Raw genomic sequence first — 25,494 nt, 5'->3', positions numbered from 1 at the left:
AAAATCTCCCAAAAATTAAATAATTAAATAAAAATTTATTGAGTAATTGTCTCCAAGTTTTATCCCCTCTGGAAAATTTTCTCTGGATGCCCATGACTATGATCAATATCAAATAAAAATAATAATAGATTTCAGATTTTATAAACTTATAATGTATGATTATTTAGGGGCAATTTGAATATCATTTTCTATTTTGCAAACACAATGAATTCATACTATTTTCCAGTTACTCAATATTAATCAGAGAATGCTTTGAACTGTTCTAGATATTAATTTGTCATTCCATATCTTCAGCAATATAAATACAATGACATTACATTGCTTATACAAATAATATGCTTAAGTTTTCTATATGTTAGTAAAATCCATAAAATATGCTCTAAAGATTTTATAGTTCAGAAAGTATTCATTGACATATCTTAAGATGCAACCATGATTAGTCACTTTATTCAAACTTTGTGATTTTTAGTTTTGCCCTTTTATAAAGACAATGTCTATACAATCTTCACAAAACTACTGATATAAAGCAATAAAAATATGTAACACTTACAAACCAGCATGAAGTAGATTTAATTCAATGAAAAACAAATGTTTTCTTCTGCTTTTAATGGTCATCATCAGGTTTACACTACGTGGAACTAATAGAATGCATGTTTTTAAAAAGAACAAAAATTTAAAAGTTTTGAACATCGTGAAATACACGCATGCCCAATGTTGCATTTTAACAAGGTTCTTCTAACTGGATAACAATTTTTAAAAATACACTGTCTATACAAAATACAAAATCCCAAACTTAATTTAAGACCTATTGTAAATCAAAGCATGCCTTCCACTCAATTGCTATTGAGTCCATTTTTTAAAATTAATCACTGTCCCCTCTTTTAAATGCTTTGAATATTTCTAGTTTTTCAAGATACTTCAGTTTGGCCTGGTCATCATTGTGTTGTAGTAACCAGGTGTCTTCAAATTTAACTTGCATATTGTTATCAATGGCAAACAAAGCTAATACAGTAGTGGAAAGACCCTTCTGAATTGTGTATTTATGCACCTTGTAGCATGTGAGCATATTGGAGCTGCTGTTCCAATATATTCACATGAACGGTTCACCCTATGATTGTGAACAGGGATAATATAGACTCCCAGGATGCAATTTCTCACTAATTTGTTCTTATCATTTCTAATACTAGAAAAAACAGTAGGAGATCTCCTGTAAGTGATCTTGTTACTTATAAAGTGGGATGTTTCCTGTAGATGCTGGCAAGGACCTTATTATAAGGAACAAGTGAAAAGAACTCATCTTCCGATTGTAATGGTTCTGTTTGATGTTCTTAGAGCATTGATGTAAGAGCATTGATAAGGTGTGCACGATATCCATGTTGCCTGGCTATGCTTGAAATGTAATCCAGCTTTATTTTCCTATTCTTTACCATTGAACAATGGGTTAGCCCTTCTTACAAGGGCCTTAAAGTTGGAGATCTTATAATTGAAAGGATCATGTGATTTTGTATGGATGAAGAGCAGAGCATACAACTTTTTTAGGAACATCTTTGTTCTCAGCTGATTATGTTGTAATGTAATGTCTATGTCAAGAAAGTGTAGTCAGGTGTAGTTTTTTGCTCTACTCACAAAGAGCGGCCATAAGCGTTATCATTGAAAGCCTTGATGAATGCAGATAGGTTTGGTTTTTTCTTCCAAATAATCAACACATCCTTGACATATCTTGCATATAAATAATGCCATCATTAATATGAGATATTAACAATGTTAACAATGACATTATGTATTTTGACTGCAGTTTGAAAAAATTGAAGACCTATAAATTCCCACTGTTGCCTGTGTGTCTGTCCTTCCTTAATCTCATGAACAGAGTTAGATAGATGAAAGCTGAGACCAGATATGGAAAGATTAGGGTCAGGAGACCCCAATTAACTATATGTGAGCTTCTGATGCAAACTAGAAATTATGTTATTTGAATTAAAAAATTTTCCTCTGAAAGGAGTTAGAAAAAGACTCTATTGCTAACAGGGAAAGTATGTTGTACAGGGCGAAGACACTACTAATTTGAGATGGAGAGTATATATTTTTAATTAAATAAATTAAAAAAATAATTAAGTTTCAGCTCAGCGTTGTGATGATGTCACAATAAATAATTGCTCCTTTGAAGTTAGAGAGAAATTATTTCATAAAACATTAAACATGAATAAAAAAGATAACTTATATAGACAGTCAAATATTCTTTAGTGATTTAATTAAATTAAAAAAGATGGAAGAATAATTTAGTTCTTTCTTTTTCATTCTTGTTTCTTATAAATATGCTGAATTTGGAAGAATTGTAATATCAAGAGAGTTTCACATTAATAAATCCATCTCTGGCCATACTACAATGTATCTTAACACATGTACTAACAAGAACAGTATATCAAACTTTTATTTTGACAAATTGAAAATATCAGTTAAATGTACCAGTAATCATGATGCGGATAAAAAAGTATTCAAATTAAAATTAAAAATCAATGTTTTACACTAACACATTATTGAATTGCATTATGAACTGTGTAATCTAAAATATTTTTAGATTACACAGTTAAAATATTACAGAAATATCTTGTGATTTTTTTTTTTTTGCAGAAATTAGAATTATCTGTTTCGTGTGTTTATTTTTTATTACTGAATATACTGCACAAATATTACATATACATATAATTACTAAATTTTAAAGTTACAGAATTAATTTATAGATTACATATATTAATCAAAATTAATGAATGTGAATTAATTTTATATAGTGCTATTTTTGAGTCGGAATATGTTAGTACACATACTCTTAAAATTTTTATAGTCCTCAGGAGGAAGAAAATCTCAGATTCTTTGAAAGAAATATTGAAAAGAAATTAATGCATTGTAACATTGTTAAGAGATTTGTTCCCTTTTTTAACTTGTCATGGTATGTTAACATTGCTATTATGAAATGATCATTTGATTATTTGGTATTTGTCTGTAAACAAATGCAAGTGACTTCACATTATCAATAATAGAAATTATTAGAGTTATGATAAATTGAGAAAATATATATGCAGAAACAAAAGTAAGTTGCACCATTTTTCAGTTTACATGAGAATGATATTACTGTGTCAGATCTAATGGAATAGACAATTCAGACGCCATCATTCAAATGTAAAGGTTAACTACAAAATATATTTTAAATGAATCTATTTGTCCTCATTTTTAAAGAAATTTCTTGAATCAATTTATCCTAAATAAATATCCCATAATAAACCTGGTTTTATGATATTTAGACAGATTAAATATATTACAATAAATCTAACTTTTTTTACTATAAATTAATTCACAAAATAGCTTTAAAATAATAAATTTATTCAAAGCATATTTCTAATTTAAGTCTCGGTATTATATTTGATTGAGTGTCTATATTATTGATTTATGCTTTTATCTCATTATCACAACAATCTGTATGTGGTAGCTATTTTCTTTTGTCTTTATTGTTTATCTTATTGAAGACACAAGCCTATTTAAATCTATAACATGTGTTTAAATGTATGGCTTGATAGCTAGATGGTCAGGCAATAAAAGCATCAGTCTGCTTTTCTGGGGACCAGGATTGAATGGACAATGATGCCCAGGAATATTTCATAGGCAGTTTGTCCTAATACTCTATCTTACTCATCTTGGGCTGTCCTCATATGAGCCTGGCCACACAGGGAAGAAAGCATGAAAGATAATGGTATGTTAATAATATGCTACAAAACACCAAAAGTAAGGGGAGGAAGTGTGAAGTTGGAGTACTGATAATTTGACATAGTTTAGAAGTTATAATAAAGAAATTTTTACTTTGTGGTGTTTATTCTTTATCTGATGAAATCTTAAAACAAATGAATGGTTGCATTAAGAATACCAATTAATATTTTTATAGAAAAATAACAGATTTTACATAATAAAATTACTACATGAAGTTCATTGATATTTGCTTTGTAGGTAAATACTATAAATAAGTTAAATAAGTTAAATAAGTTTTAATGATAATGATCATTTCTAATTTTAAATGCGTAAAAACTTACTATTTTAATAAAAATTAATTTTCTCAATTTGTTACATTTTAGCTGTCGTGCTCCCATTGCTAGTTTAGAATGTATGGAAGAAGGATTGCTTTCTAGTGACAGTTCAATGACTACTAATCCACCAAGTCGACAGATTTCATTGTCAACTCCAGCAACAATGAGATACAAGTTAGTTTACTAATTAAACTATAAATTACTATTATGAAAAGTACTTAAATTATATTGAATTAAATATGAAATTTTAATTCTTATAAAGAATTCTTAATAAAATTGTATTAACACAAATAAATATATATAATAATTGGTTAATATTTTATTATTTGATCATAATTTCAGAGCTGCCACAAAGTCTCTTTTTAAGGTACTACAGAAGTCCCCCTTTTCTAAAGGAAGTCATAAAAATACATTTTGTGCAAAAAGTCTCTAAAGACCTGTTTTGTACTCTAGAATTTTATTCAATATATTCACAAAATAAACGTCTTCTAACTATTAACACTGGAGTGAGTAATAAACAAGTCACAAACAAAACCTTTTGCCAGTGTTGTACTTGATACAAAAACCTACTAACGTTTTCAGCCTCCACCAAGGTCTTCTTCAGGTGCTGAACTGACCGGAATCCCCCTGGACCGTTAGAACGATGCTTCCCGTGTAATAAACATTATACATATCACGTTTCAACTCTCTGCCTGGCTCCGTTCGAATTCTTCAAACAGGTACTTCCACAAATGCGCGATCGTATCCCCGTTCTTAAAGTTGATACAGGTGCCCCCAAAGTTTGCTTTATAGATCTCCCAGGCCTCCAGGTGCCGAGTGTGATCGATTTTAAATGCCTGTCTAATTAATTTGGTGTTCCGGAAGTCTGCTCGAATTTCTTGGTCGGTACCGTACGCAGTCAAGGCAGTGGTGTGCCTGTTGTTTTTATGATCAGATTGATGCTCCCGTAATCGTTTTTGAGTTGAACGTACAATTGAACCAATATAAACCAAATCTCTTTGGAACTATCATCCCTGATGGGAATGGAGTAAACCCCTGGGGCTCTGTTGAGATCTATCTCGTCCTTAGCGTTGCGTAGCAGCTCGTAAATTGTGCCTGTTCTCTTGTACCCGATCTTCGTGCGATTATGTCTAGCAATTTCCCTGTGTAGGGGGTCTAGATGCCGATTGAATCGGACGACTGTGCGCCAGCACCGCTGCGTGGGGGAAGATGATTGGCATAGGCACAGGCCAAACTGCGAACTATGCCTTTACTGTAGCCATGATCAACCGCAATCTTTTCTATGCGTTGAAGCTCTATCAGGGTGTCACGCCTGTTGGTGTGATGCGTGAAGGCCCATCTGGTCAGGGCACGGAAGGCCGCGATTTTGTAAGAAAAAGGGTCAGACGAGTTTGCTGGAATAAATAGCAGAACATGCTCCGGTTTGCAATAAACGCTCGTTTCTATTTTGCCACCAATGAGACATCTAGGAAATGGGCATGAGAGTTGCTAAATTGATCTACATTAAGGGTAAGACTGTACGTGTTGTCGTTCATGCACGATAAAAACTCGTCGACATTTGGTTTGGTTTTCCAAAGTATAAAGATGTCGTCAACATATTTTTTGTACACACTGATGCACGGTTTGAATTTGGGCAATACCCTCCCCTCTAATTGTCGCACAACCAACTCACACAGGTCCCCCGACAGGGGACTGCCCATAGGTACACCCCGTCTTTGTAAGTAAGTGGTGTTGCTAAACTGGAAAACTGAGGTGTAGCACATGAGATGTGCAAGCTCCAAAATCTGCCCGCGATGCTGGTGCACATCCTTCTCGCTAAGTAGAAGGTCTCTAAGAGCCAGAAGCATGGTTGCAGTCAAATCGAAGGGAAAAGGGTCATGAAATCGAAAACTGTGATGTGTGGATTACTACCCACATCGACCTGTCGTAAAATATCAACAAAAGCAGTGGAATTGCTGATAGAAAACATGTAACCTTTCAAACAGTCAGAGGCAATGTTGTGAATGGCCTTTTCGAGCAGCCTCGTTGGGGACCTAGCTTTATCCAAGACAAGCCAAAGCGAAGGGGTCGGTTTATGCGTTTTGGCAAACGCAAACAACCTTGGGGTGTCGGGAGAGGCAACCACTGCGTTGTTAAACCCCCATTTCCAGGCAAGGAGGTGCGTGTGAATCTTGATACCCGAAAGTGTAGCTTGTCTACGTAGTCGATAGGCTCACAGTCCATGGCAACAATGTACTGCTGCATGAGTAATCTGTAGGTAGCGTCCTTTAATAGAACGAGAGATTTGTTTTTATCCGCTTTCAGGACTATGATGTGTTCATCCGCAAGCCATTTCTTGATTTTCCGTATGAGGCCACAACCATTACCTCGGACCCTGTTTGTGAACCACCTTCAAGCTTTGTTCAAGCTTGAAGGCGGTTTCCATCTGTAGTACTCCTTGCGGGTGCTTTTCAAGCCGCTGATGAGCCTCTCGATGTCAGGCAACACATTCTCCGGGCGCAGTTTGGAAGGTCCCGGTGCAAACACAGGACCATGCTGTATGATGCTACATAGGAAATCAGGGGTGAAATGTCGTCCCAGCAAACTAACAGTGTAGCAAGTGACGCTTTTTGTGCAGTTTTTGTTTAGCCAAAACCCACTTCGATTTTTTACAGTGTCTCAACTCCAGGTTGCATGCTATAATTTCCTGGAAGCATGCTGCCCTTCCATTCACATCTTCAAGTGCCGCAGGGCTCCGCTCAAAAATTTGATTCTCCACTCTGATCAATTTATCCAGGTTAGAAAAGATGACCGTCCTTGCAGATCTGATGGCTCTCCTTGAACATAACACCTTGAGTCTCAGTAGCAGTGATTTGCAGCTCAAGGACTGTGAATCACTGCTACCGAGACTCAAGGGAGGGGCATGCGATGAATAGACATAGGAAATACATCGTGCTCCCTGCACTCCAAAAGGAACTTAAGTTTATCTCTAGCCTTGGTTAGGGCCAGCACTATATTCTTATAAACTTTAGCTGACATAGCTTGCTTATAACACAAAATAAACATCTTCTAACTATTAACACTGGACTGAGCAATAAACAGTCAGAAACAAAACCTTTTGCCAGTGTTGTACTTGATACAAAAACCTACTAATGTTTTCGGCCTCCACCAAGGCCTTCTTCAGGTGCTGAACTGACCGGAATCCCCCTGGACCGTTAGAACGATGCTTCCCATGTAATAAATATTATACATATCATGTTTCACCCCTCCGCCTGGTGCTTTGTTCGAATTCTTTGAACAGGTACCTCCACAAATGCATGATTGTATCCCCGTCCTTAAAGTTGATACAGGTGCCCCCAATGTTGGCTTTATTGATCTCCTAGGCCTCCTTGTGTTATAAGCAAGCTATGCCGGCTAAAGTTTATAAGAAGATAGTGCTGGCCCTAACCAGGGCTAGAGCTAAACTTAAGTTCCTTTTGGAGTGCCGGGAGCATGATGTATTTCCTGTCAGGGGTGGCGAACCTATGGCACGCGTGCCCAAAGTGGCACGTAAGAGAAATCATCTGGCAGGTAATGTAGCATATGATTTCTATCCTTTTCAATCATCCTTTTTGTTTATCACCTGATCATCCTTTTTCAATCAGATTTTTTACACTTATTCGAATTAAAGCATATTTGTTTAATTTATTTAAATATCATTATTTGAAGTCTAAGACTTTGGCACACATTAACATCTTTAAAGCTAAGTATGCTTACAATATGGCATGTGGACTCAAAAAGGTTTGTCATCCCTGTCCTATGTCTATTCATCGCATGCACTTCCCCAAGCGCTGCGAATCACTGCTACTGAGACTCAAGGTGTTATGTTCAAGGAGGGCCATCAGATCTGCAAGGACGGTCATCTTTTCTAACCTGGATAAATTGATCAGAGTGGAGAATCAAATTTTTGAGCGGAGCCCTGCGGCACTTGAAGATGCGAATGGAAGGGCAGCATGCTTCCAGGAAATTCTAGCATGCAACCTGGAGTTGAAACACTGTAAAAAATCAAAGTGGGTTTTGGCTAAACAAAAACTCTACAAAAAGTGTCACTTGCTACACTGTTAGTTTGCTGGGACGACATTTCACCCCTGATTTCCTATGTAGCATCATACAGCATGGTCCTGTGTTTGCACCGGGACCTTCCAAACTGCGCCCGGAGAATGTGTTGCCTGACATCGAGAGGCTCATCAGCGGCTTGAAAAGCACCCGCAAGGAGTACTACAGATGGAAACCGCCTTCAAGCTTGAACAAAGCTTGAAGGTGGTTCACAAACAGGGTCCGAGGTAATGGTTGTGGCCTCATACGGAAAATCAAGAAATGGCTTGCGGATGAACACATCATAGTCCTGAAAGCGGATAAAAACAAATCTCTCGTTCTATTAAAGGACGCTACCTACAGATTACTCATGCAGCAGTACATCGTTGCCATGGACTGTGAGCCTATCGACTACGTAGACAAGCTACACTTTCGGGTATCAAGATTCACACGCACCTCCTTGCCTGGAAATGGGGGTTTAACAACGCAGTGGTTGCCTCTCCCGACACCCCAAGGTTGTTTGCGTTTGCCAAAACGCATAAACCGACCCCTTCGCTTTGGCCTGTCTTGGATAAAGCTAGGTCCCCAACGAGGCTGCTCGAAAAGGCCATTCACAACATTGCCTCTGACTGTTTGAAAGGTTACATGTTTTCTATCAGCAATTCCACTGCTTTTGTTGATATTTTACGACAGGTCGATGTGGGTAGTAATCCACACATCACAGTTTTCGATTTCATGACCCTTTTCCCTTCGATTTGACTACAACCATGCTTCTGGCTCTTAGAGACCTTCTACTTAGCGAGAAGGATGTGCACCAGCATCGCGGGCAGATTTTGGAGCTTGCACATCTCATGTGCTACACCTCAGTTTTCCAGTTTAGCAACACCACTTACTTACAAAGACGGGGTGTACCTATGGGCAGTCCCCTGTCGGGGGACCTGTGTGAGTTGGTTGTGCGACAATTAGAGGGGAGGGTATTGCCCAAATTCAAACCGTGCATCAGTGTGTACAAAAAATATGTTGACGACATCTTTATACTTTGGAAAACCAAACCAAATGTCGACGAGTTTTTATCGTGCATGAACGACAACACGTACAGTCTTACCCTTAATGTAGATCAATTTAGCAACTCTCATGCCCATTTCCTAGATGTCTCATTGGTGGCAAAATAGAAACGAGCGTTTATTGCAAACCGGAGCATGTTCTGCTATTTATTCCAGCAAACTCGTCTGACCCTTTTTCTTACAAAATCGCGGCCTTCCGTGCCCTGACCAGATGGGCCTTCACGCATCACACCAACAGGCGTGACACCCTGATAGAGCTTCAACGCATAGAAAAGATTGCGGTTGATCATGGCTACAGTAAAGGCATAGTTCGCAGTTTGGCCTGTGCCTATGCCAATCATCTTCCCCCACGCAGCGGTGCTGGCGCACAGTCGTCCGATTCAATCAGCATCTAGACCCCCTACACAGGGAAATTGCTAGACATAATCGCACGAAGATCGGGTACAAGAGAACAGGCACAATTTACGAGCTGCTACGCAACGCTAAGGACGAGATAGATCTCAACAGAGCCCCAGGGGTTTACTCCATTCCCATCAGGGATGATAGTTCCAAAGAGATTTGGTTTATATTGGTTCAATTGTACGTTCAACTCAAAAACGATTACGGGAGCATCAATCTGATCATAAAAACAACAGGCACACCACTGCCTTGACTGCGTACGGTACCGACCAAGAAATTCGAGCAGACTTCCGGAACACCAAATTAATTAGACAGGCATTTAAAATCGATCACACTCGGCACCTGGAGGCCTGGGAGATCTATAAAGCAAACTTTGGGGGCACCTGTATCAACTTTAAGAACGGGGATACGATCGCGCATTTGTGGAAGTACCTGTTTGAAGAATTCGAACGGAGCCAGGCAGAGAGTTGAAACGTGATATGTATAATGTTTATTACACGGGAAGCATTGTTCTAACGGTCCAGGGGGATTCCGGTCAGTTCAGCACCTGAAGAAGACCTTGGTGGAGGCTGAAAACGTTAATAGGGTTTTGTATCAAGTACAACACTGGAAAAAGGTTTTGTTTGTGACTGTTTATTCAATATATTCAGTATATATTTCAAGTGTGATCAAGTGGTGTTTGTGGTGTATTGTGTTCTATTGATACACAATAGTCATCAACAGCAAATGCAGTTGAGGAATTATGTCAACAGATAATAGAAGTATATCAATTATTAAAAGACATGGCATCAAATGATAAATCATTGCAATATGCTGAAATCAACAGTATCTTGAAGCAAATAAATTAAAAATTTTTGTGTATGTTATCTGTTTGGAATTTGATACTGTAAGAAATAAGAAAATTAAATAAAGCCTTGCAATCAAAAATTATAATTATATATAAAGCTGCATGTTTAATAGAAAGATAATCTCTTTTTTTATAGCAGAGGACAGAAAATATTTTTTGATATATATGAAAATTTACTTTTAGAACTGAACATATCAACATAGTTTGAAGAGAAGAAAAAAATAAAGATTAAGAAATTAGATAATCAAGAATGAATCAATAAAAAAATGTTTACAAAAAATGTTTTGAAAATGAAAGAGGTAACGGATGTTTTGATTTCACAGCTAGAATGGAGACATGAAAAGTTAAATAAAATATCTTCCAATTTTCACTTTCTAATGGGAGAAAAATTAATATTGGATTTAGAATAGTTAACAATAGCAGATTGTGACTTAGCACTTTAATATCCAAATGATATAAATGTTGCAGTAATATCTAGTTTTGAAAACCCTATAATTACCAGTAATTACAGTTTAGTAAAGAAGCTATTATACCTTTCAGCACTTTTCCAGAAAAATCCTTTTTGACTTATTATTCTTTACTCAATTATTCTTTTTGACTAACATTTTTGGATTTTTTATAGATCTTCACATTTAAGATTAATAAAGTTTAGTTCAATCATGTCTAAATTTTAAATGTCTTATGAATATTTTTAATGCTACCAGCAACTAGTGAAAGAAACTTCAAAAAGTTTAAAATAATTAAAAATTATCTGAAATCTTCACTTAGTCAAGAAAAATTGCTAAACATAGTTACTCTATTTATTGAACATGAATTAAGTAATTAAGTAATTTTATTGATGATTTTTCTTTGTTAAAAGCAAAAAAAATGAAAGTACAAAAAAATGCCTGAAAATTAATGAAATATTTTTTATTTTAATTATATTGTTTCTATATAATTTGTTATTTTGACTGACTTATCAATAAAGATATTTTTTGTTTTTCTTTTTTATTTTTCAGTATAGGCTATTATATGTATTATTTTCTTGAACAGAGAAATTTTTAATAGTAGTTTTTATAACAGTTATATTGCAATGATTTAAAATAGTTACCTAAAAAAATTTATTCAATAAAAAGTGCACTTATATACAGTACAGTGGAATCTTGCTTAATGAGTATTTCGCATAATGAGCAAAACAAATTGTAAAAATTTGCCTCGCTTAATGAGCGATGTTTCGCACAATAAGTGACGAGGAGAGGGGAAGTCCCAAATTGTGCGCATGCAACATGCTCCATCAATCTGTGTTTAGCACTCGTTCTGCTAGCATCTTAGTATCACTTGTGATTACATATTTTTCCAAACTTGTGTTCACACATATTACTTATAAACATCAACAACCATAGCCTGTTATATAATAAACATGCCAAATGATATGCCAAATTTTTGGGTCATTAAATTTAATGACCGATTCCAAATTAAATTTTAGAAATGTCTGAATTAAAAATTAACTATTTATAATTATTAAATTTCATACAAGATGGAAACATAACTGCCTACCTCTAGTCAAATTAATTAATTTCTAATATTTAATTATAGACTTTACATAACCCAAGAATTTGGCATATTGTTTGGAGTGTTTATCAAACATATTAGCTGTGATTTTTTTTTTTTTTTTTCTGCAAATTGAATTCTCATTCCAGGATGGTTCATTCTGTGCTAGAAGAAAAGATGATGGTGATTCATGCTCCTTAACAGTGAATATTGAATAAACGTTATACATAAAACATTTGAGCATTTTTTCAGTGTGGAATGCATTATTGTATTTTACAGTAATTTCTATGGAAAAAATTGTTTCACTTAACAAGTGTTTCGCATTATGAGTAAGATTCTGGAATGAATTATGCTCGTTAAGCAAGGTTCCACTGTACTTAATTTTGGATCGTAGACAGGGCATCTGTCTTTTTCCTTCAAGTGAAGAAATATCTAGGCATGGCTCTGGAATATACTATATGAAAATACAATTTATTTAGTAATTTATTAAAATATATCTGTTTTGAAAAAATTAAACAATTTAAAAAATTATTAAAATTAAATGTAAAAAATATAAAAATATATATATATTATAAAATATATAACATACATTTCAAAATAAATGTTTTGTTTTTATATTTAGAATTCATGTTTGACTTTCACTTAATTTTTCCTGCAATTTATTATTCATTTATAATGTCATTTGGTTATATATTCATGTTAATTTATAAATAGAATTATTGTTAGATATTGATAGAAATCTGAAAAATATATATATTATGTGAAATATGTATTACATGAGAAATTTTTATATGCCAATAATATGGTTCATATCTTTATTCTGCATTTAATATATTTAATAATTTTTTTTCTGAATTGAAGTTATAATAATAATTTATAATGAATATCTTGATTGCTGAGTCAAGTTTACTAAGTAGGTTTTTTAATACTAGAATGGCCAAAACAGTCAATTTGACTGCTAATAAACTTTGTGAATGTGCCATGCTCATAATTTTTTTAGTATGAGTTGAAATTTTTTGATTTTTCTTCATTTATGTGTGTATATATATATATATATATATATGTTCATACCAAAATATGCATATGCAGATTCTACAGGAACACCAAAATATGCTATTATATCAGGCTGGCCGTTAGTGATCATTTTGGTCATTTTATTTTGCTTAACTCTATGCTGGACATTATTCATAGCTGACATATCATAGTATATTTATTTATTGTACTAGTGTAGTGCAAATGTAAATATTTAGTATCTAGCTATTGATGTGTGTTTAAGTGTTTGTGCACATTTTCCTTCTGTAGTTCACTGTATAACAATCATTCAAGGAAGCCTTATTCTTTAGCAATTATTACAGAGATTAAAGACATTGAGTGAGATAATTCTTACTATGAAACAGATATACCCAGACACTTTTATGTACTCTACTACCAGCACTGATGTTTAATGAATGTTAGATAAATAAAAGAAAACTACAGACATTAATAAATAAGAAAATAATTACAAGAGTCTACTTCAAGTCAATGAACCAAGCCATTTCATACTATCTAATTCCAACAACTCTAGGAGATACAAAACTGTAGCCTTTAGGGCCCTAATAAACTGAATGCACATTTATTGCTCTTGCATGGTAGATATCAAACAAGAAATAGATGTATTAGAGAAATTGCTTTCAAACATGGATACAGTGCAACTTTTATTTCTAACCTAATTCAAATTATAAAAGCAATAGTGGCAACAAAGTGAATAATAACATAGAGCTAAAAAGGATAGTCCTAAAATCCCTTTTTCGATGTCACATGCTGGGTATGTAACAGCATTGGCCCAGTTTGCAAGTGAGCTCAGGACGTCCTTCAATGGAGAGGCAAAAATAATACAAAGAATTTACAATATACAAAAACTCAGAACAATTGAAGTCACTGAAATTCACAAGCAGATGCAAAAAGGGGGATGTATTAATAACAAAGACAAATTAAATCAGCTGTAAGCATGTCAAGCATCACTAGCCTTAGATTGAATGCTGTAGTCTTTCATTTTGTAATATGTTTTAATTTTTGATTTTAATTTTTAAGATTTAATTTTTGGAAAAATTTGTTTAAAATACTTTTAAATTCTTATTTTAATTTACATAACATGATTGAAATGTAGAATGATCTACTTTTCAAATGTTTAAGTTCATTCAAATTTATGCAAAAAAGTTTGTTGGTAAAAAAAATCTTTTATCAAATGTGCAGTACAAACTCATTTAAAAGTGTAAAAAATTTTTGTAACCTGAGGATATTTGTTTTCTTTTGTTTATCTAATATTTATTAAACATCAGTGCTTGAAATAGTATGAAAAGTGTATTGGTGTGTTTGTTGAACTGTTCCAACTGCTGGATAAAAGAGTAAATCAGCTGAGAGTTGAAGAGCAGTATTCTGCAACCTTTTTCTACTTGCAGTACACCCATGACTCAACATGGCACACCAAAATGTTATTACCCTAAAATACTTATGATATGATACTATTAATAGAATTACATAATGCCACCAACCTATTATTATTATTATTATTATTATCATCATCCTTCTTTTTCTTCTTCTTCTTATTATTATTAAACAGACATCAACACTTGTGACAAATTTATTTTACATTTAATTTCTTAGAATACATAAAAATGCATGGCTTGTAATAAAGTATAAACAAACATTCTCTTATTTCATCAGTGCTGTGGCAGAGAATGAAATACAAGCATAAGAAACACAGCAACTGTGATAAAAATATATAAATAAAACTTGACACAAATGGTGTGACGTGAACTTTTACAATTAAATATGTAAAAGTTCATGTCACACGTGTTCGCCTTTGTGATGGCACACCAGTTGCAGAACACTGTTGTAGAGGACCATGAGTGGTAAAATTGACTCCAGTTGGTGCCATGAGTGATCAGTATGATTATATCTTAATTAATTAATTAATAAGTAGCTCTGGAAACAAAATTCAGAGAGAGATCTAGGTAGTGTAACTGGAAACATATTTGCATGGGCAAGCAGGAGCTGCAAGTTCAGATCCTATTCTGGGACAATCTTTTCTCCTAGAATATTCTAAATTAAAAATTAACTTATTTCTAATTATTAAATTTATCATGCAGTGGCAACTTAACTCCCTACCTCTAGTCAAATAGCTTTGTATCTTATTATTAATTAGCCTTAACATAGCCCAATAAAAATCCAGCAGATTGTTTGATACTTCATGGCATTTTAAGTATTTTTTCAAAATAATAAAATTGAAATGTGAATTTTATTGCTCATTTATGTGGGTTGGACAATATAATTCAAACACCCATGTTTTAACACAATCGAATTGAACTCTTCCTAAAGCACATGCTGTCACAGATACCACCCTTTGTTCTCATTTGCACTCTTTGTTCTCACTGTTGATAAACTTCATTACTTTTGTTGTTGAAAAATCTATTTGCATGCTTTGGGGCATGATTATGTCAGATCTAACAGACTTCCTTAAACTCACTGTCAAGCCTGATGGACGGTTTGGAGTGCAATATTATTCATCTTATTGAGTATGATAGTTGTCTGCATATTCTGAGTGACTAACTCAATCCTATGATCCAAATTTTGTTTCTAGATGATGATTCAATCTTTCAGAATGATAATGCTCCTATCTATACTGCTGGGTGTGTTCAATCTTGATTTGAGGAGTATGAAACTGAAGTTAAGCATCTACATTGGCCACCCCAATCACTAGACTTGAATATTATTTAGCCCGTGTGGAGCATTCTTGAGAAAAAGGTTAGGACCAGATATCCACTGCCTACTTCTGTCAAGGAATTAACATCAGTATTGGTTGAAGAATGGTACAAAATTGACATTACTGTTGTTTGTGATTTATAATCATCTATTCCTCGACATATTTCAGCTATATTATCTGCAAAAGTGGATCCAGCTCTTATCAGTAAACAAAAAATGATCTTTCATTGGTGTTTGAATTATTTTGGCTTACCCCTATATGTTTGAATTATAGTCACTTTTTAAATATTCTTATACATTTTATACTATTTTCTACAATTTAAATGATATTTTGTGAGAATGGTCAAAATAACCTTCCAATGGCTATTCTTGGTATGAGGAAAGTGTGGCTATTCTAGTGTTAAACAAAGAATTTATCAAGATACTTTAGTACATTGCATTGTTTCTTATAAAGCATTATTTGCAATTTTTGTCAACAAATGAGATATTTTTAAAATTTATTCATTATACAATTTTGTGATAATGGCAAAATCTGAAAATAAACAGAGTTTTATATTATGTTATATTTACAAAAATAAAAAATTTGCTAGTGATAAATTAAATAAATGATGGAAAACATTCATATGAAAATTTTTGAAATTTTTATTTTAAAACTGAGCAGTTATTATAATTAAGTTTGAATTAATAAATCATTGATTTAATTTTTATAGGAATTTGGGAAAATCTGGATTAAAAGTTTCTGTCATTGCACTAGGTAAGTATATATTAATTTAAATAAAATTATTTATGAATTATAGAATATAATTTGATAATATTTTTGATAGTAATTTTTGTATGTTTAGTAAAATTTCATCATATATATAAAATGAAAAATATTTACTTAGATTACAAGTTTTGATAATATCATGATCGTTGACTAGCTGAACACATCTTCAAACATTGTATTACAAATATTACTTGTATGCTAGTGTAAGAAAATAAGATTTTTTTTCATTGTACTGAAAATGTTTAAATGTTTATCACATCACAGTTTTTACAGTTTTAAAATATTGTATTACTTTTATATTTCAAGAATTTAAGAATTGAGAGGCTTGATAGAAAAATGGAATATCTATCCCACATTAGGAAGTTTTCAAGAAAAAGCAGGATTTGTGTTTACTTCATCAATATTTTAATATGCAACATTTTTTTTAATATGGGTGTACAAACCCATGAAACTTGCAGCTGAACCATGAAAATTTCTTAGAAGAAGGATCAATAATGCACACAAATCCAAATTTGTTAAATTCTTACTTTTTTGTAGTTTTGCAGAATATACCATTTTTCTATCAAGCCTCCCCCCAATTGTCTGTTAAAAGACTGCCTCAAAAAGAAATGATTATTTATTTTTAAAAGGGATATTTTGAAAGGATATGTATATAGAAGTAAACTTTTATTTTTGACAATATGTTTACAATATTCATTCTAAAATTGCGCATCAGTCAATGGCTGCACACCTTAGAGGTATGAAGGAGTACATGTCAGGAGTTGCAATTTGGCACAGAGTATTTGGTGCCAAAATCATGTGCACATAAAATAAACCAGACTTATAGGGAGTTATGGGACTGAGAACTGAGTCAAAAGAAAATACAAAATGCTGAGACTGTTTCTACAAACAGGTGCAAGTGCAAGATTAGCACATGCGTTGCTTGCACTCTCCAAGACATAGTCTTGTTCCAAAAAATGGCTTCGCCGCTTTACTTGTATCTTGTTTATTACCACCAGTCATTTATCCATAAATTTATTAGTAATCTAATTTTTATGAAAATTTTTCAACAAGAAACATAGTCATAGGTATATTCCAGATATGTGTTGATTTGATTCTGTATAGTTCTACAGTTTTCTTGTCATTAGTAGTGAAGTGTTAGAAGAACTTTTTAAACTGTAATGAAAAGGAAATCTTTGGAGAAAAGCTTTTTTCAATAAAAATAGTAACCTGTTGTTATATAGCTCATCAGATATGTGATGCTTTTTTTTATCTTCCAAATATAAAAGCCTTTAGCCAATGTTTAAAAAAAATTAGTTGCTATTGAGTTTCTACTGTAATTTTTCATTGATCATGAAACTATCATTGTATGAAATGTAACTGACAAAAAAAGCAAGTCAGCATGGAAATAGAAAAGGATATTGTTTGTATATCTTTTATTAACAACTGTCAGTTGTGCTTCAAAATAATAATCAGTATGTCAATAAACTCAATACTTGTGTTAATTTGTGTTCTTTGAGGCACAAAATATGCAAATACACATTTTAAGATTTAAGGAATGACTCTGAATAAGAATTCTGAATGCTGAGAATCTGAAAATAAAACTTTGTAAAAATACATTCAGAATTTGCTAATGTGAAATAATTTCTTCATTACGACAATAAACACATTTCCAAAATTATGCATCTAGTATCATAGTTCTGCCAGACCCTCTATAGTTGCCAGACAGCTCCATATGAATTTGTGCAACTGAAGAAAGGTCTTTCAGAACTTTCTGAAATGTGTCTATTGCTAACAAGTACTTTCCTTCTAACAAGGAGACACAAAGGGCCACTGACTCTTCAACATCTGTTCAATAGTGGATTACTGATAAGTAGGATGTATAGGTTTGGTGACAGTTGAGGTATGTAAAGTACAAGTCAAGAGAGAGTAACTTATTGCAGGAAAAATCCTCAGATGTGGATGATGACAATAAGCAAAAATCTAGCATTATTTCTGATACTAAATAATCAACTCTTTTATTATAATGATGAACAGTAAATATTAATAATGTATGAAATAAAATTTATGTATTAATCATATAATCTATTTCATACATCAAATACAGATACTACAGTCCATTTCAAAATTATAAACACACCCAACTTTTTTCAATAACAAAAACATTAACAATTGTAATGTATTTATTATATTAGTATGTTGTTTACAATATCAATTTAAACATTTTCTGAAATTTTTAGAGCAATCTGACAATTACAAAAAAAAATATCACAGATTTTCAATTTTTGATTATTTCAGAAAGTATTTAAATTGATGTTGTAAACAACATACTAATATAATAAATACATTACTATAGTTAATGTTTTTGTTATTGAAAAATGTTGGGTGTGTTTATAATTTTAAAACAGACTGTAATTAAATTATTCCAAGTAAAAGTTGTATATTCAAAATACTAAATTAATAAATTTTTCTTGTGACTATTTCATTTATAATTTTATATTCATTGTTACAGGGACCTGGGTGAATTTTGGCTCACAGCTTTCTGAAGAGGTATGAACATTTCATTCAATAAGAATATACTGTCTGTATTCAATAATGATTGAATTACTGAATTGCTAATCTATCAAAAGAGATAGATGATCAATTCAGAGAATTGGATATGGTCCTAATTTCAATTAAACTATTGTTTTTGCAAATAATAATAACTTTTAATGCATTATTTATTTATGATCATTTTTCAGAAAAAGTAATAGAATCATAAATTTTAATTTGGGTAAGGTATTGAGAATAACTAATATAAATTTTTGTACTTTGACATTTCTTAAATTGAACATTAAAATAATAAACTTTAATTGATTTTTTTCATTTTAAAACTATTGATTTGCTAAAATTTTTAAGTTAATTAATAAATAATAAAATGAATTAATATAAATTATGCTAAAAACTATAACTATTATATTGAAATAATTTAATATATAAATTTATTTCATTCTTTTTATTTTTTCTAATCATTGATAGATTGTTTTTTCAATTTAAACACAATTTGATTACATAGACTTAAATATATTTAAAAATTTTTGAAATATATTAATTATCTTTTATATTTGTCTAAAAACAGTGAAAATGATATATACAAATGTTTTAAAATAAAGTATTTTAAAAATAAGGTCATTATTATGACCATATTTTATTATATTATTTGTTTAGTAATTAATTCTTATTTAATAAGTTTTATCTTGTTCTCTGCTTGATATTTTATGATTTTTATATACAGTGGGTGATCAGTTAACAAACATAATCCATTCCAAGACTGTGTTCGCTATCCAAATTGTTCGTTAACCGATTATCAATTTACCATAGATTCTTATGGGAATTTGATTAATCCGTTCTGGAGGTCCGCAAAAATAAAAAATTATGTACTTTCCTACTATGTTTATTTATATGTAATAATAAAAATGCATATATACAGTCTTGCATTTTTATCCGTCATGTTTTTTCTGTTTGTGGGGCATTAAAGTATCTGTCCAATGTAAATTACTTTTTTCTCTTCTTTGTGATTTTCAGAAGTAATTAATAGTATTGTAATTGTTGAGATTCCTAAGCCTATTAACCTCAACCTGGTTTGGATGCCATTCTAAGACCATTGTTCTGACATCCTCCCACTTCTTCAAAAGATCTTTAATGGCAGATGTCGACATTAATCCTCTTTTTCAGAAGACAACATATCTTGCCAAGTTTCTTGATGGTCTTCATTCAAAAGTTCTTGGCATTCTTCTGTTGTCAGATCAGTTTCATGTTCCATTATGAGCTCTTCAATGTTCTTTATTTCTCAGATGTGATTTTTGTTGCTCGTTTAGCTGCTTGAGTCTTCTTGATTATACTGTATCTTTCTTAGATAAAATTGAACTGCAGCCTACTGTAGACCTGTTTGAGCCCTACTGCCCAGGAACATCAAACATCTTCTGCCCACTCTCTACCTTTGCTATTATATTCTCACCTTTTAAAAATAAAAACCGACGCAAAACTTAACGAGTGCCCATCCGATAGTCTCGTAAATACTATAAAAAAATTGTTTCTGTCAGAAAAATAAAAGGGCGGAATTACGAGGGAGAGTTTCAAAGTTCGGAGGAATACTATACAATCAGTATATTCCAGGTTGAGTGTTGATGTCAATGTCTCCCTCACTCTAAAAAGTAGTTAATTGTTGCCTGAAGACAAGGGAAGACCAATCGGTATTCATTATTGTTGCTTCTTCTTGTGTTTGTTCTGTGAGGTGTTCGTAATCCAAACATAAAAATCTTTTGCGAAAGTGTTTATTATCTGATTTGTTCGTAGTCTGAACTGTTCATTTACTGATCACCCACTGTATTTGTCTTTTATCATTTAGCTATTTCATTAAGATTATATTTTTATTGTACAAGTTCTAAAATTAATTTAGTATATAAACTACTATTAAATAATAAATCTTATTTTATATTAAAAAAATGGGAATCTATTATATTTTAAATTTGCTTAATGCTTTTATTTTTTGATATTTTTATGTAATTTTTAAATATATTTTTAAAAATTTTAATTTTGTTATTTGTTTTTATTACTAGGTCAAGATTTGACCTTTTTTTTAAAAAATATAATTAGAAAATTTTTATTTATTTATATTTTATTTTAAAATGTTCTTATTTTGCATCTTTACTACACAAAATAATTTTTTTTGTTTTTACTTTCTAAAAATTATAGTTGATTAGTCTTAAAATTTCTATATTTATAAACCAAATAATTGTGAAAATTATTTGGTAATTGATAATTTTGATAAAATATTTTTATAAAAATTAGACTGAAAGATCTTTACATGTTGAAGAGGTAGAGGAGGGTGATATTTTTAAAATAGTTGAATGACTTCTATTTTATGCATAATCGTTCATATTTGTAATTTTATGTACATCTGAAGATGGTTTTTAAAGGTAATGGTAGCAATTGTTAGGGATGTCAACAAATAAAAAATGCCTGGAAAGTCCAGCTTTTTTATGTTGCCAGTTTTTGTTTATTTTGTGTAACAATTAAAATAAAATATCAATTATTTATAATATGTTAAAATGCTTGAAATATAATTGATTAACATTTAAATATCATAAGGGAAAATTCTTGGCATAAAAAATGTTAATCTTTTTATAATAGGCTTATAAATGTTTATCACATAGTAAATTAAAGATATGGTAAAAAGCTTATCTTTATAATTCTGTTCAAGGCATTTTAAATAATAATACATTATGTTTAAAAAGTCTATAATGACAGTTCATTTTTGTTTTTTACACAGGTGGCAGAAGAAATAGTAACTGCAGCATATGAGAGTGGGATCAATTTTTTTGATACAGGAGATATATATGCTGGTGGAAAGTGAGTAAATTTTTCATCTTCTTTTTATAAACATATAAGAAAATAGTTGTAAATATCTAACAATTTATAAAATGCCAACTTGTAAAATTGATTCATATTATAAAAACTAGAACTTATGACATTTTTATTTAGTGTTTTGTATAATGTATAGGTAATGACTATATATTCAGTATTAACATATAGCATATTAACAATTTATTAAACATTAACAAATTGGCTTTGTTTCTTATATCTAGATATTCCTAATTTTTTCTTATATCTAAGATATTCCTATACATAATTTACTGTATTTTATGACATATAAGATACAACTTTTGTTTGGAAAAAGCCTTAAAAAATTGTCTTACATCTTATGTGTGAAAAATTTTCCAAACTGCATGTACCAGAATTTTAATTATAAAATGTTTTTTGATATAACTGAGCATGATACAGTATTCATGTATGATGTTTTAACTATATCCTTTACAGTTAAAACATCATACATGACTGCTATGCTGACCTGCTTTATATTCAACATAAAATACTGACACCTTGCTTTTTATATATTTTTTTTGCTATAGCTAAGCTTTTCCATGTATTAATGTAGAATATTTTAATAGTAAATTTTAATTATAATTACTTTCTTTAAACTTCTCTTTTTCTCTGATAAAATAAAATTGTGCATTCTAATTTTAACCAGAATACAATAAAAAAAATTTTGGACCTATTTTCAAAGGTATTGGATAGCTTAAATACACTTATTACTTTTTCTAACTATTCTGTGCTGAAATGGGGGTATGTCTTATGCTGTAAAATACAGTAATACAATTTACATTTATTTGAAACTTGAATAAATATTTGTCTTTAATTATAAAGCAAACAAAGAAAAATAGTAATAAAATAATTTTAAAATGGATCAAAAAATCATTTAAATGTTTTGTTTTTTGGTGATTTTGTTACAAAAAATCTTGTGTAGAAACTGTCCTTTTGATATAGAAGTTTCTGATAAACATCTTTATTTTTATGCTAATTAAAAAACCAGTGATTATAATTAAATATATTATGAATTGTATATAAAATATTTAGAAAATTATAATTTTTGGAGTCTTTTATATTTGTTTAGGCCCCTTACAAACTCTTGACAGCTTGTGTGGATCTAAACAAATTTCATTATTTCAAAAATCATTATTTTGTGTATAATTAGATATGTGTATAATTTTAGTATGATTATTCTCTATGCATTAATAGATATAACAATATGCTTCAATTTATTATAAACAACTGTTTCAAATTTTTATTAAAATTTATTATAAAATGAATGAGGTATTAATAAATTTAAAGATAAACAAATGTATAAATAAATCAAATAATTAAATATTGTTAGACTTTTCTGGGCTATTTTATGGTTAAAAATCAATTTATTATGTAATTTGGAGTAGTATGATATGTAATGTTGCAAAATTAATTTCTTCCATTATAACATTTCTTGGAATGTTTAAATAGTATTCACAGTTTTTGTGACTCAAGCAATAGAAGGGAAATTTTAAAATAAAATTGTTAGATAACTTTAAAACCACTATCAGATATGCAATGGGAAAGTCATATAAAAACCATAAAAGCTTTAAAAGATAATGTTTCTAAAGTACATAATGCTCTTCTAACTGTATAGTTTCAAGTACAGTCTCTGAAATTTACATAATTTCTTTTGTTTTATGATTGGTGATATGGCATAAAATTTTATTTGAAATCAACAAAGTAAGCAAGCTTATGCAAAGTCAAATTGTTGGTTGAAGCTACAAAAAAGTATTTAAATGATTTTTGAATTAACCAAAACTTTGAGGCACTTGTTGCTACAGCAACTGAAATTGAATCAAAAATAGGCACTGATCTAATTTTTCCTGAGATTAGGTGACAAAAATGGCATTTGATTAAAAGCTCTGGATGAGTCTTTACATGGATGCAAAACTTCAAGATTGAATTTTTTAATTATATTGTAGACACTAATTTTTAATTAAATAATTTAAATTGTTTCATAATTGTAGACACTGCTAAAATATTTATAAGAAAGATTCAAGTTGCTTGATAGTTTTTTCTGAACTAGCAGTAGTTGTATTTATTGTAAGAGATAACATTATGAATCATTGCAAATATGTATTATAATTTTGCATGGATAATTTGTGGTTGCATACAGCCTGTAATGGTATCATAAATCCTGTGTTGCCAGGGCAGCTGTTGAAAGCAAGATAATATCAGTATGCAGTTTAGTTGCCATTTCAAGCATTAAAATATTACATTTTCTGTTTCATTTTTGTTAACAAATCATTATAGATATACATAAACAACTAAGCTCATATATTCTATAATAATAATATTAATTTCCTTATTACTTGGACAAAATTTATGTTTTGGCATAATGGTGGTTTTGGTTCAAGAATAATTATATCCATATATTCATCACTTTACTTGACATTAATGTGTTGAATATTATTCTAAAAGCAATGTGTAACAACAAAATGTTCAGTTTTTGGGAAATGCTATTTGCTAATGATTATCTGACACATTTTGCAAACTAAAATTTTTAATTAACAATTTTTCTTTTTTAGAATTGTTAAATTATTAAGACTTAAAATAAGATGTTTTAGTATATAAAAATAATTTATTCTTGTATTAATCTGCAAGTGTAAAACTACATTGGAACCTCGCTTAATGAGCACCTTGCATAACAAGTGATTCGTATAATAAGCAAATCTATTTTTTTAGAAATGACTCTCTTAATGAGCAACATTTCACATAACAAGTGACGAGGAGAGGGGAAGTCCTGGACTGTGCGCATGCTTCAGCATGCTATTATCTGTGACTTTTTTTGTTTTCTGCAAATCTAATTCGAATTCCAGGTTGGTTCATTCCATGCTAGAAGAAAAGATGATGATAATTCACGCACCTTAACAATGTATATTGTGTAATTTTCTTTCAATAAACGTTATACATAAAATATCATATTTACTTGCATGTAAGATGATCTTGCATATAGGATGAGGTGTGACTTTAGAGATCAAAATAAAGAAAATTAGATTTATTAATACAATTCTAATTTTATTTCCTTTAATCTCAAGTAAAATATCAAATGCATGTATTAAGATAAATAACCATGTTTTCTTGACACTATCACCTTTTGCCTATTTGGACTCTCCCTCTGAAGCTTTGTTACAATTCTCCTCTTTTTCACTCTTACTCTACAAAGCATTGTCCTCTGATCCATTGAGTGAATTTAAAATGCAGTATTTCCTGAATGACTGCTATCAGCTTTTGAAGAATGCTTTTCTATGCACCTGATACCCCTGATACCCACTTAGCAAAACCAAAAGATTATAATGCATGTAACAAGAAAAAGTTTATTTTTAATGATTCAGAATGTACAAATATTCATTAAAAATACCAATTTAACATATATGAAATAACTACATTTATAATCATTGCTAAATGACCAGCTATTTTCGGATCATCTCTTTAAAACTGACATTCACCTTGACCTCGATAGCACTCTGCTATAATGGCAGCATGAACTATACACGGTTCACAAAAATTATTGCAAAAATGCAAAGGATCCTTCACTCACATGTATAGGACAATCTAGGTTTTTGAAGCAGTGAAAACTGAATAAAAACCTCATCTTAT

At 31.1% G+C, this 25,494-nt stretch overlaps 1 protein-coding gene across 5 annotated transcripts in view; it reads left to right on the top strand.

The window, feature by feature from the left end:
- Hk (Hyperkinetic) overlaps nucleotides 1-25,494 on the top strand; it is a 109,030-nt gene that overhangs the window by 60,087 nt on the left and 23,449 nt on the right. For all 5 annotated transcript variants that reach the window (XM_067278699.1, XM_067278691.1, XM_067278705.1 and 2 more), the window contains 4 exons: nucleotides 4,119-4,244; nucleotides 16,415-16,458; nucleotides 18,962-18,999; nucleotides 21,761-21,840. In XM_067278699.1, coding sequence (XP_067134800.1) covers nucleotides 4,119-4,244; nucleotides 16,415-16,458; nucleotides 18,962-18,999; nucleotides 21,761-21,840 — 288 coding nt within the window. The remainder of the gene's footprint in view (nucleotides 1-4,118; nucleotides 4,245-16,414; nucleotides 16,459-18,961; nucleotides 19,000-21,760; nucleotides 21,841-25,494) is intronic.

Source organism: Centruroides vittatus, unplaced genomic scaffold (assembly GCF_030686945.1).
Source record: "Centruroides vittatus isolate TY-2023 unplaced genomic scaffold, ASM3068694v2 contig_1168, whole genome shotgun sequence".
Classification (NCBI taxonomy): Eukaryota; Metazoa; Arthropoda; class Arachnida; order Scorpiones; family Buthidae; genus Centruroides; species Centruroides vittatus.
This window is presented reverse-complemented; position numbering and strand designations above follow the sequence as displayed.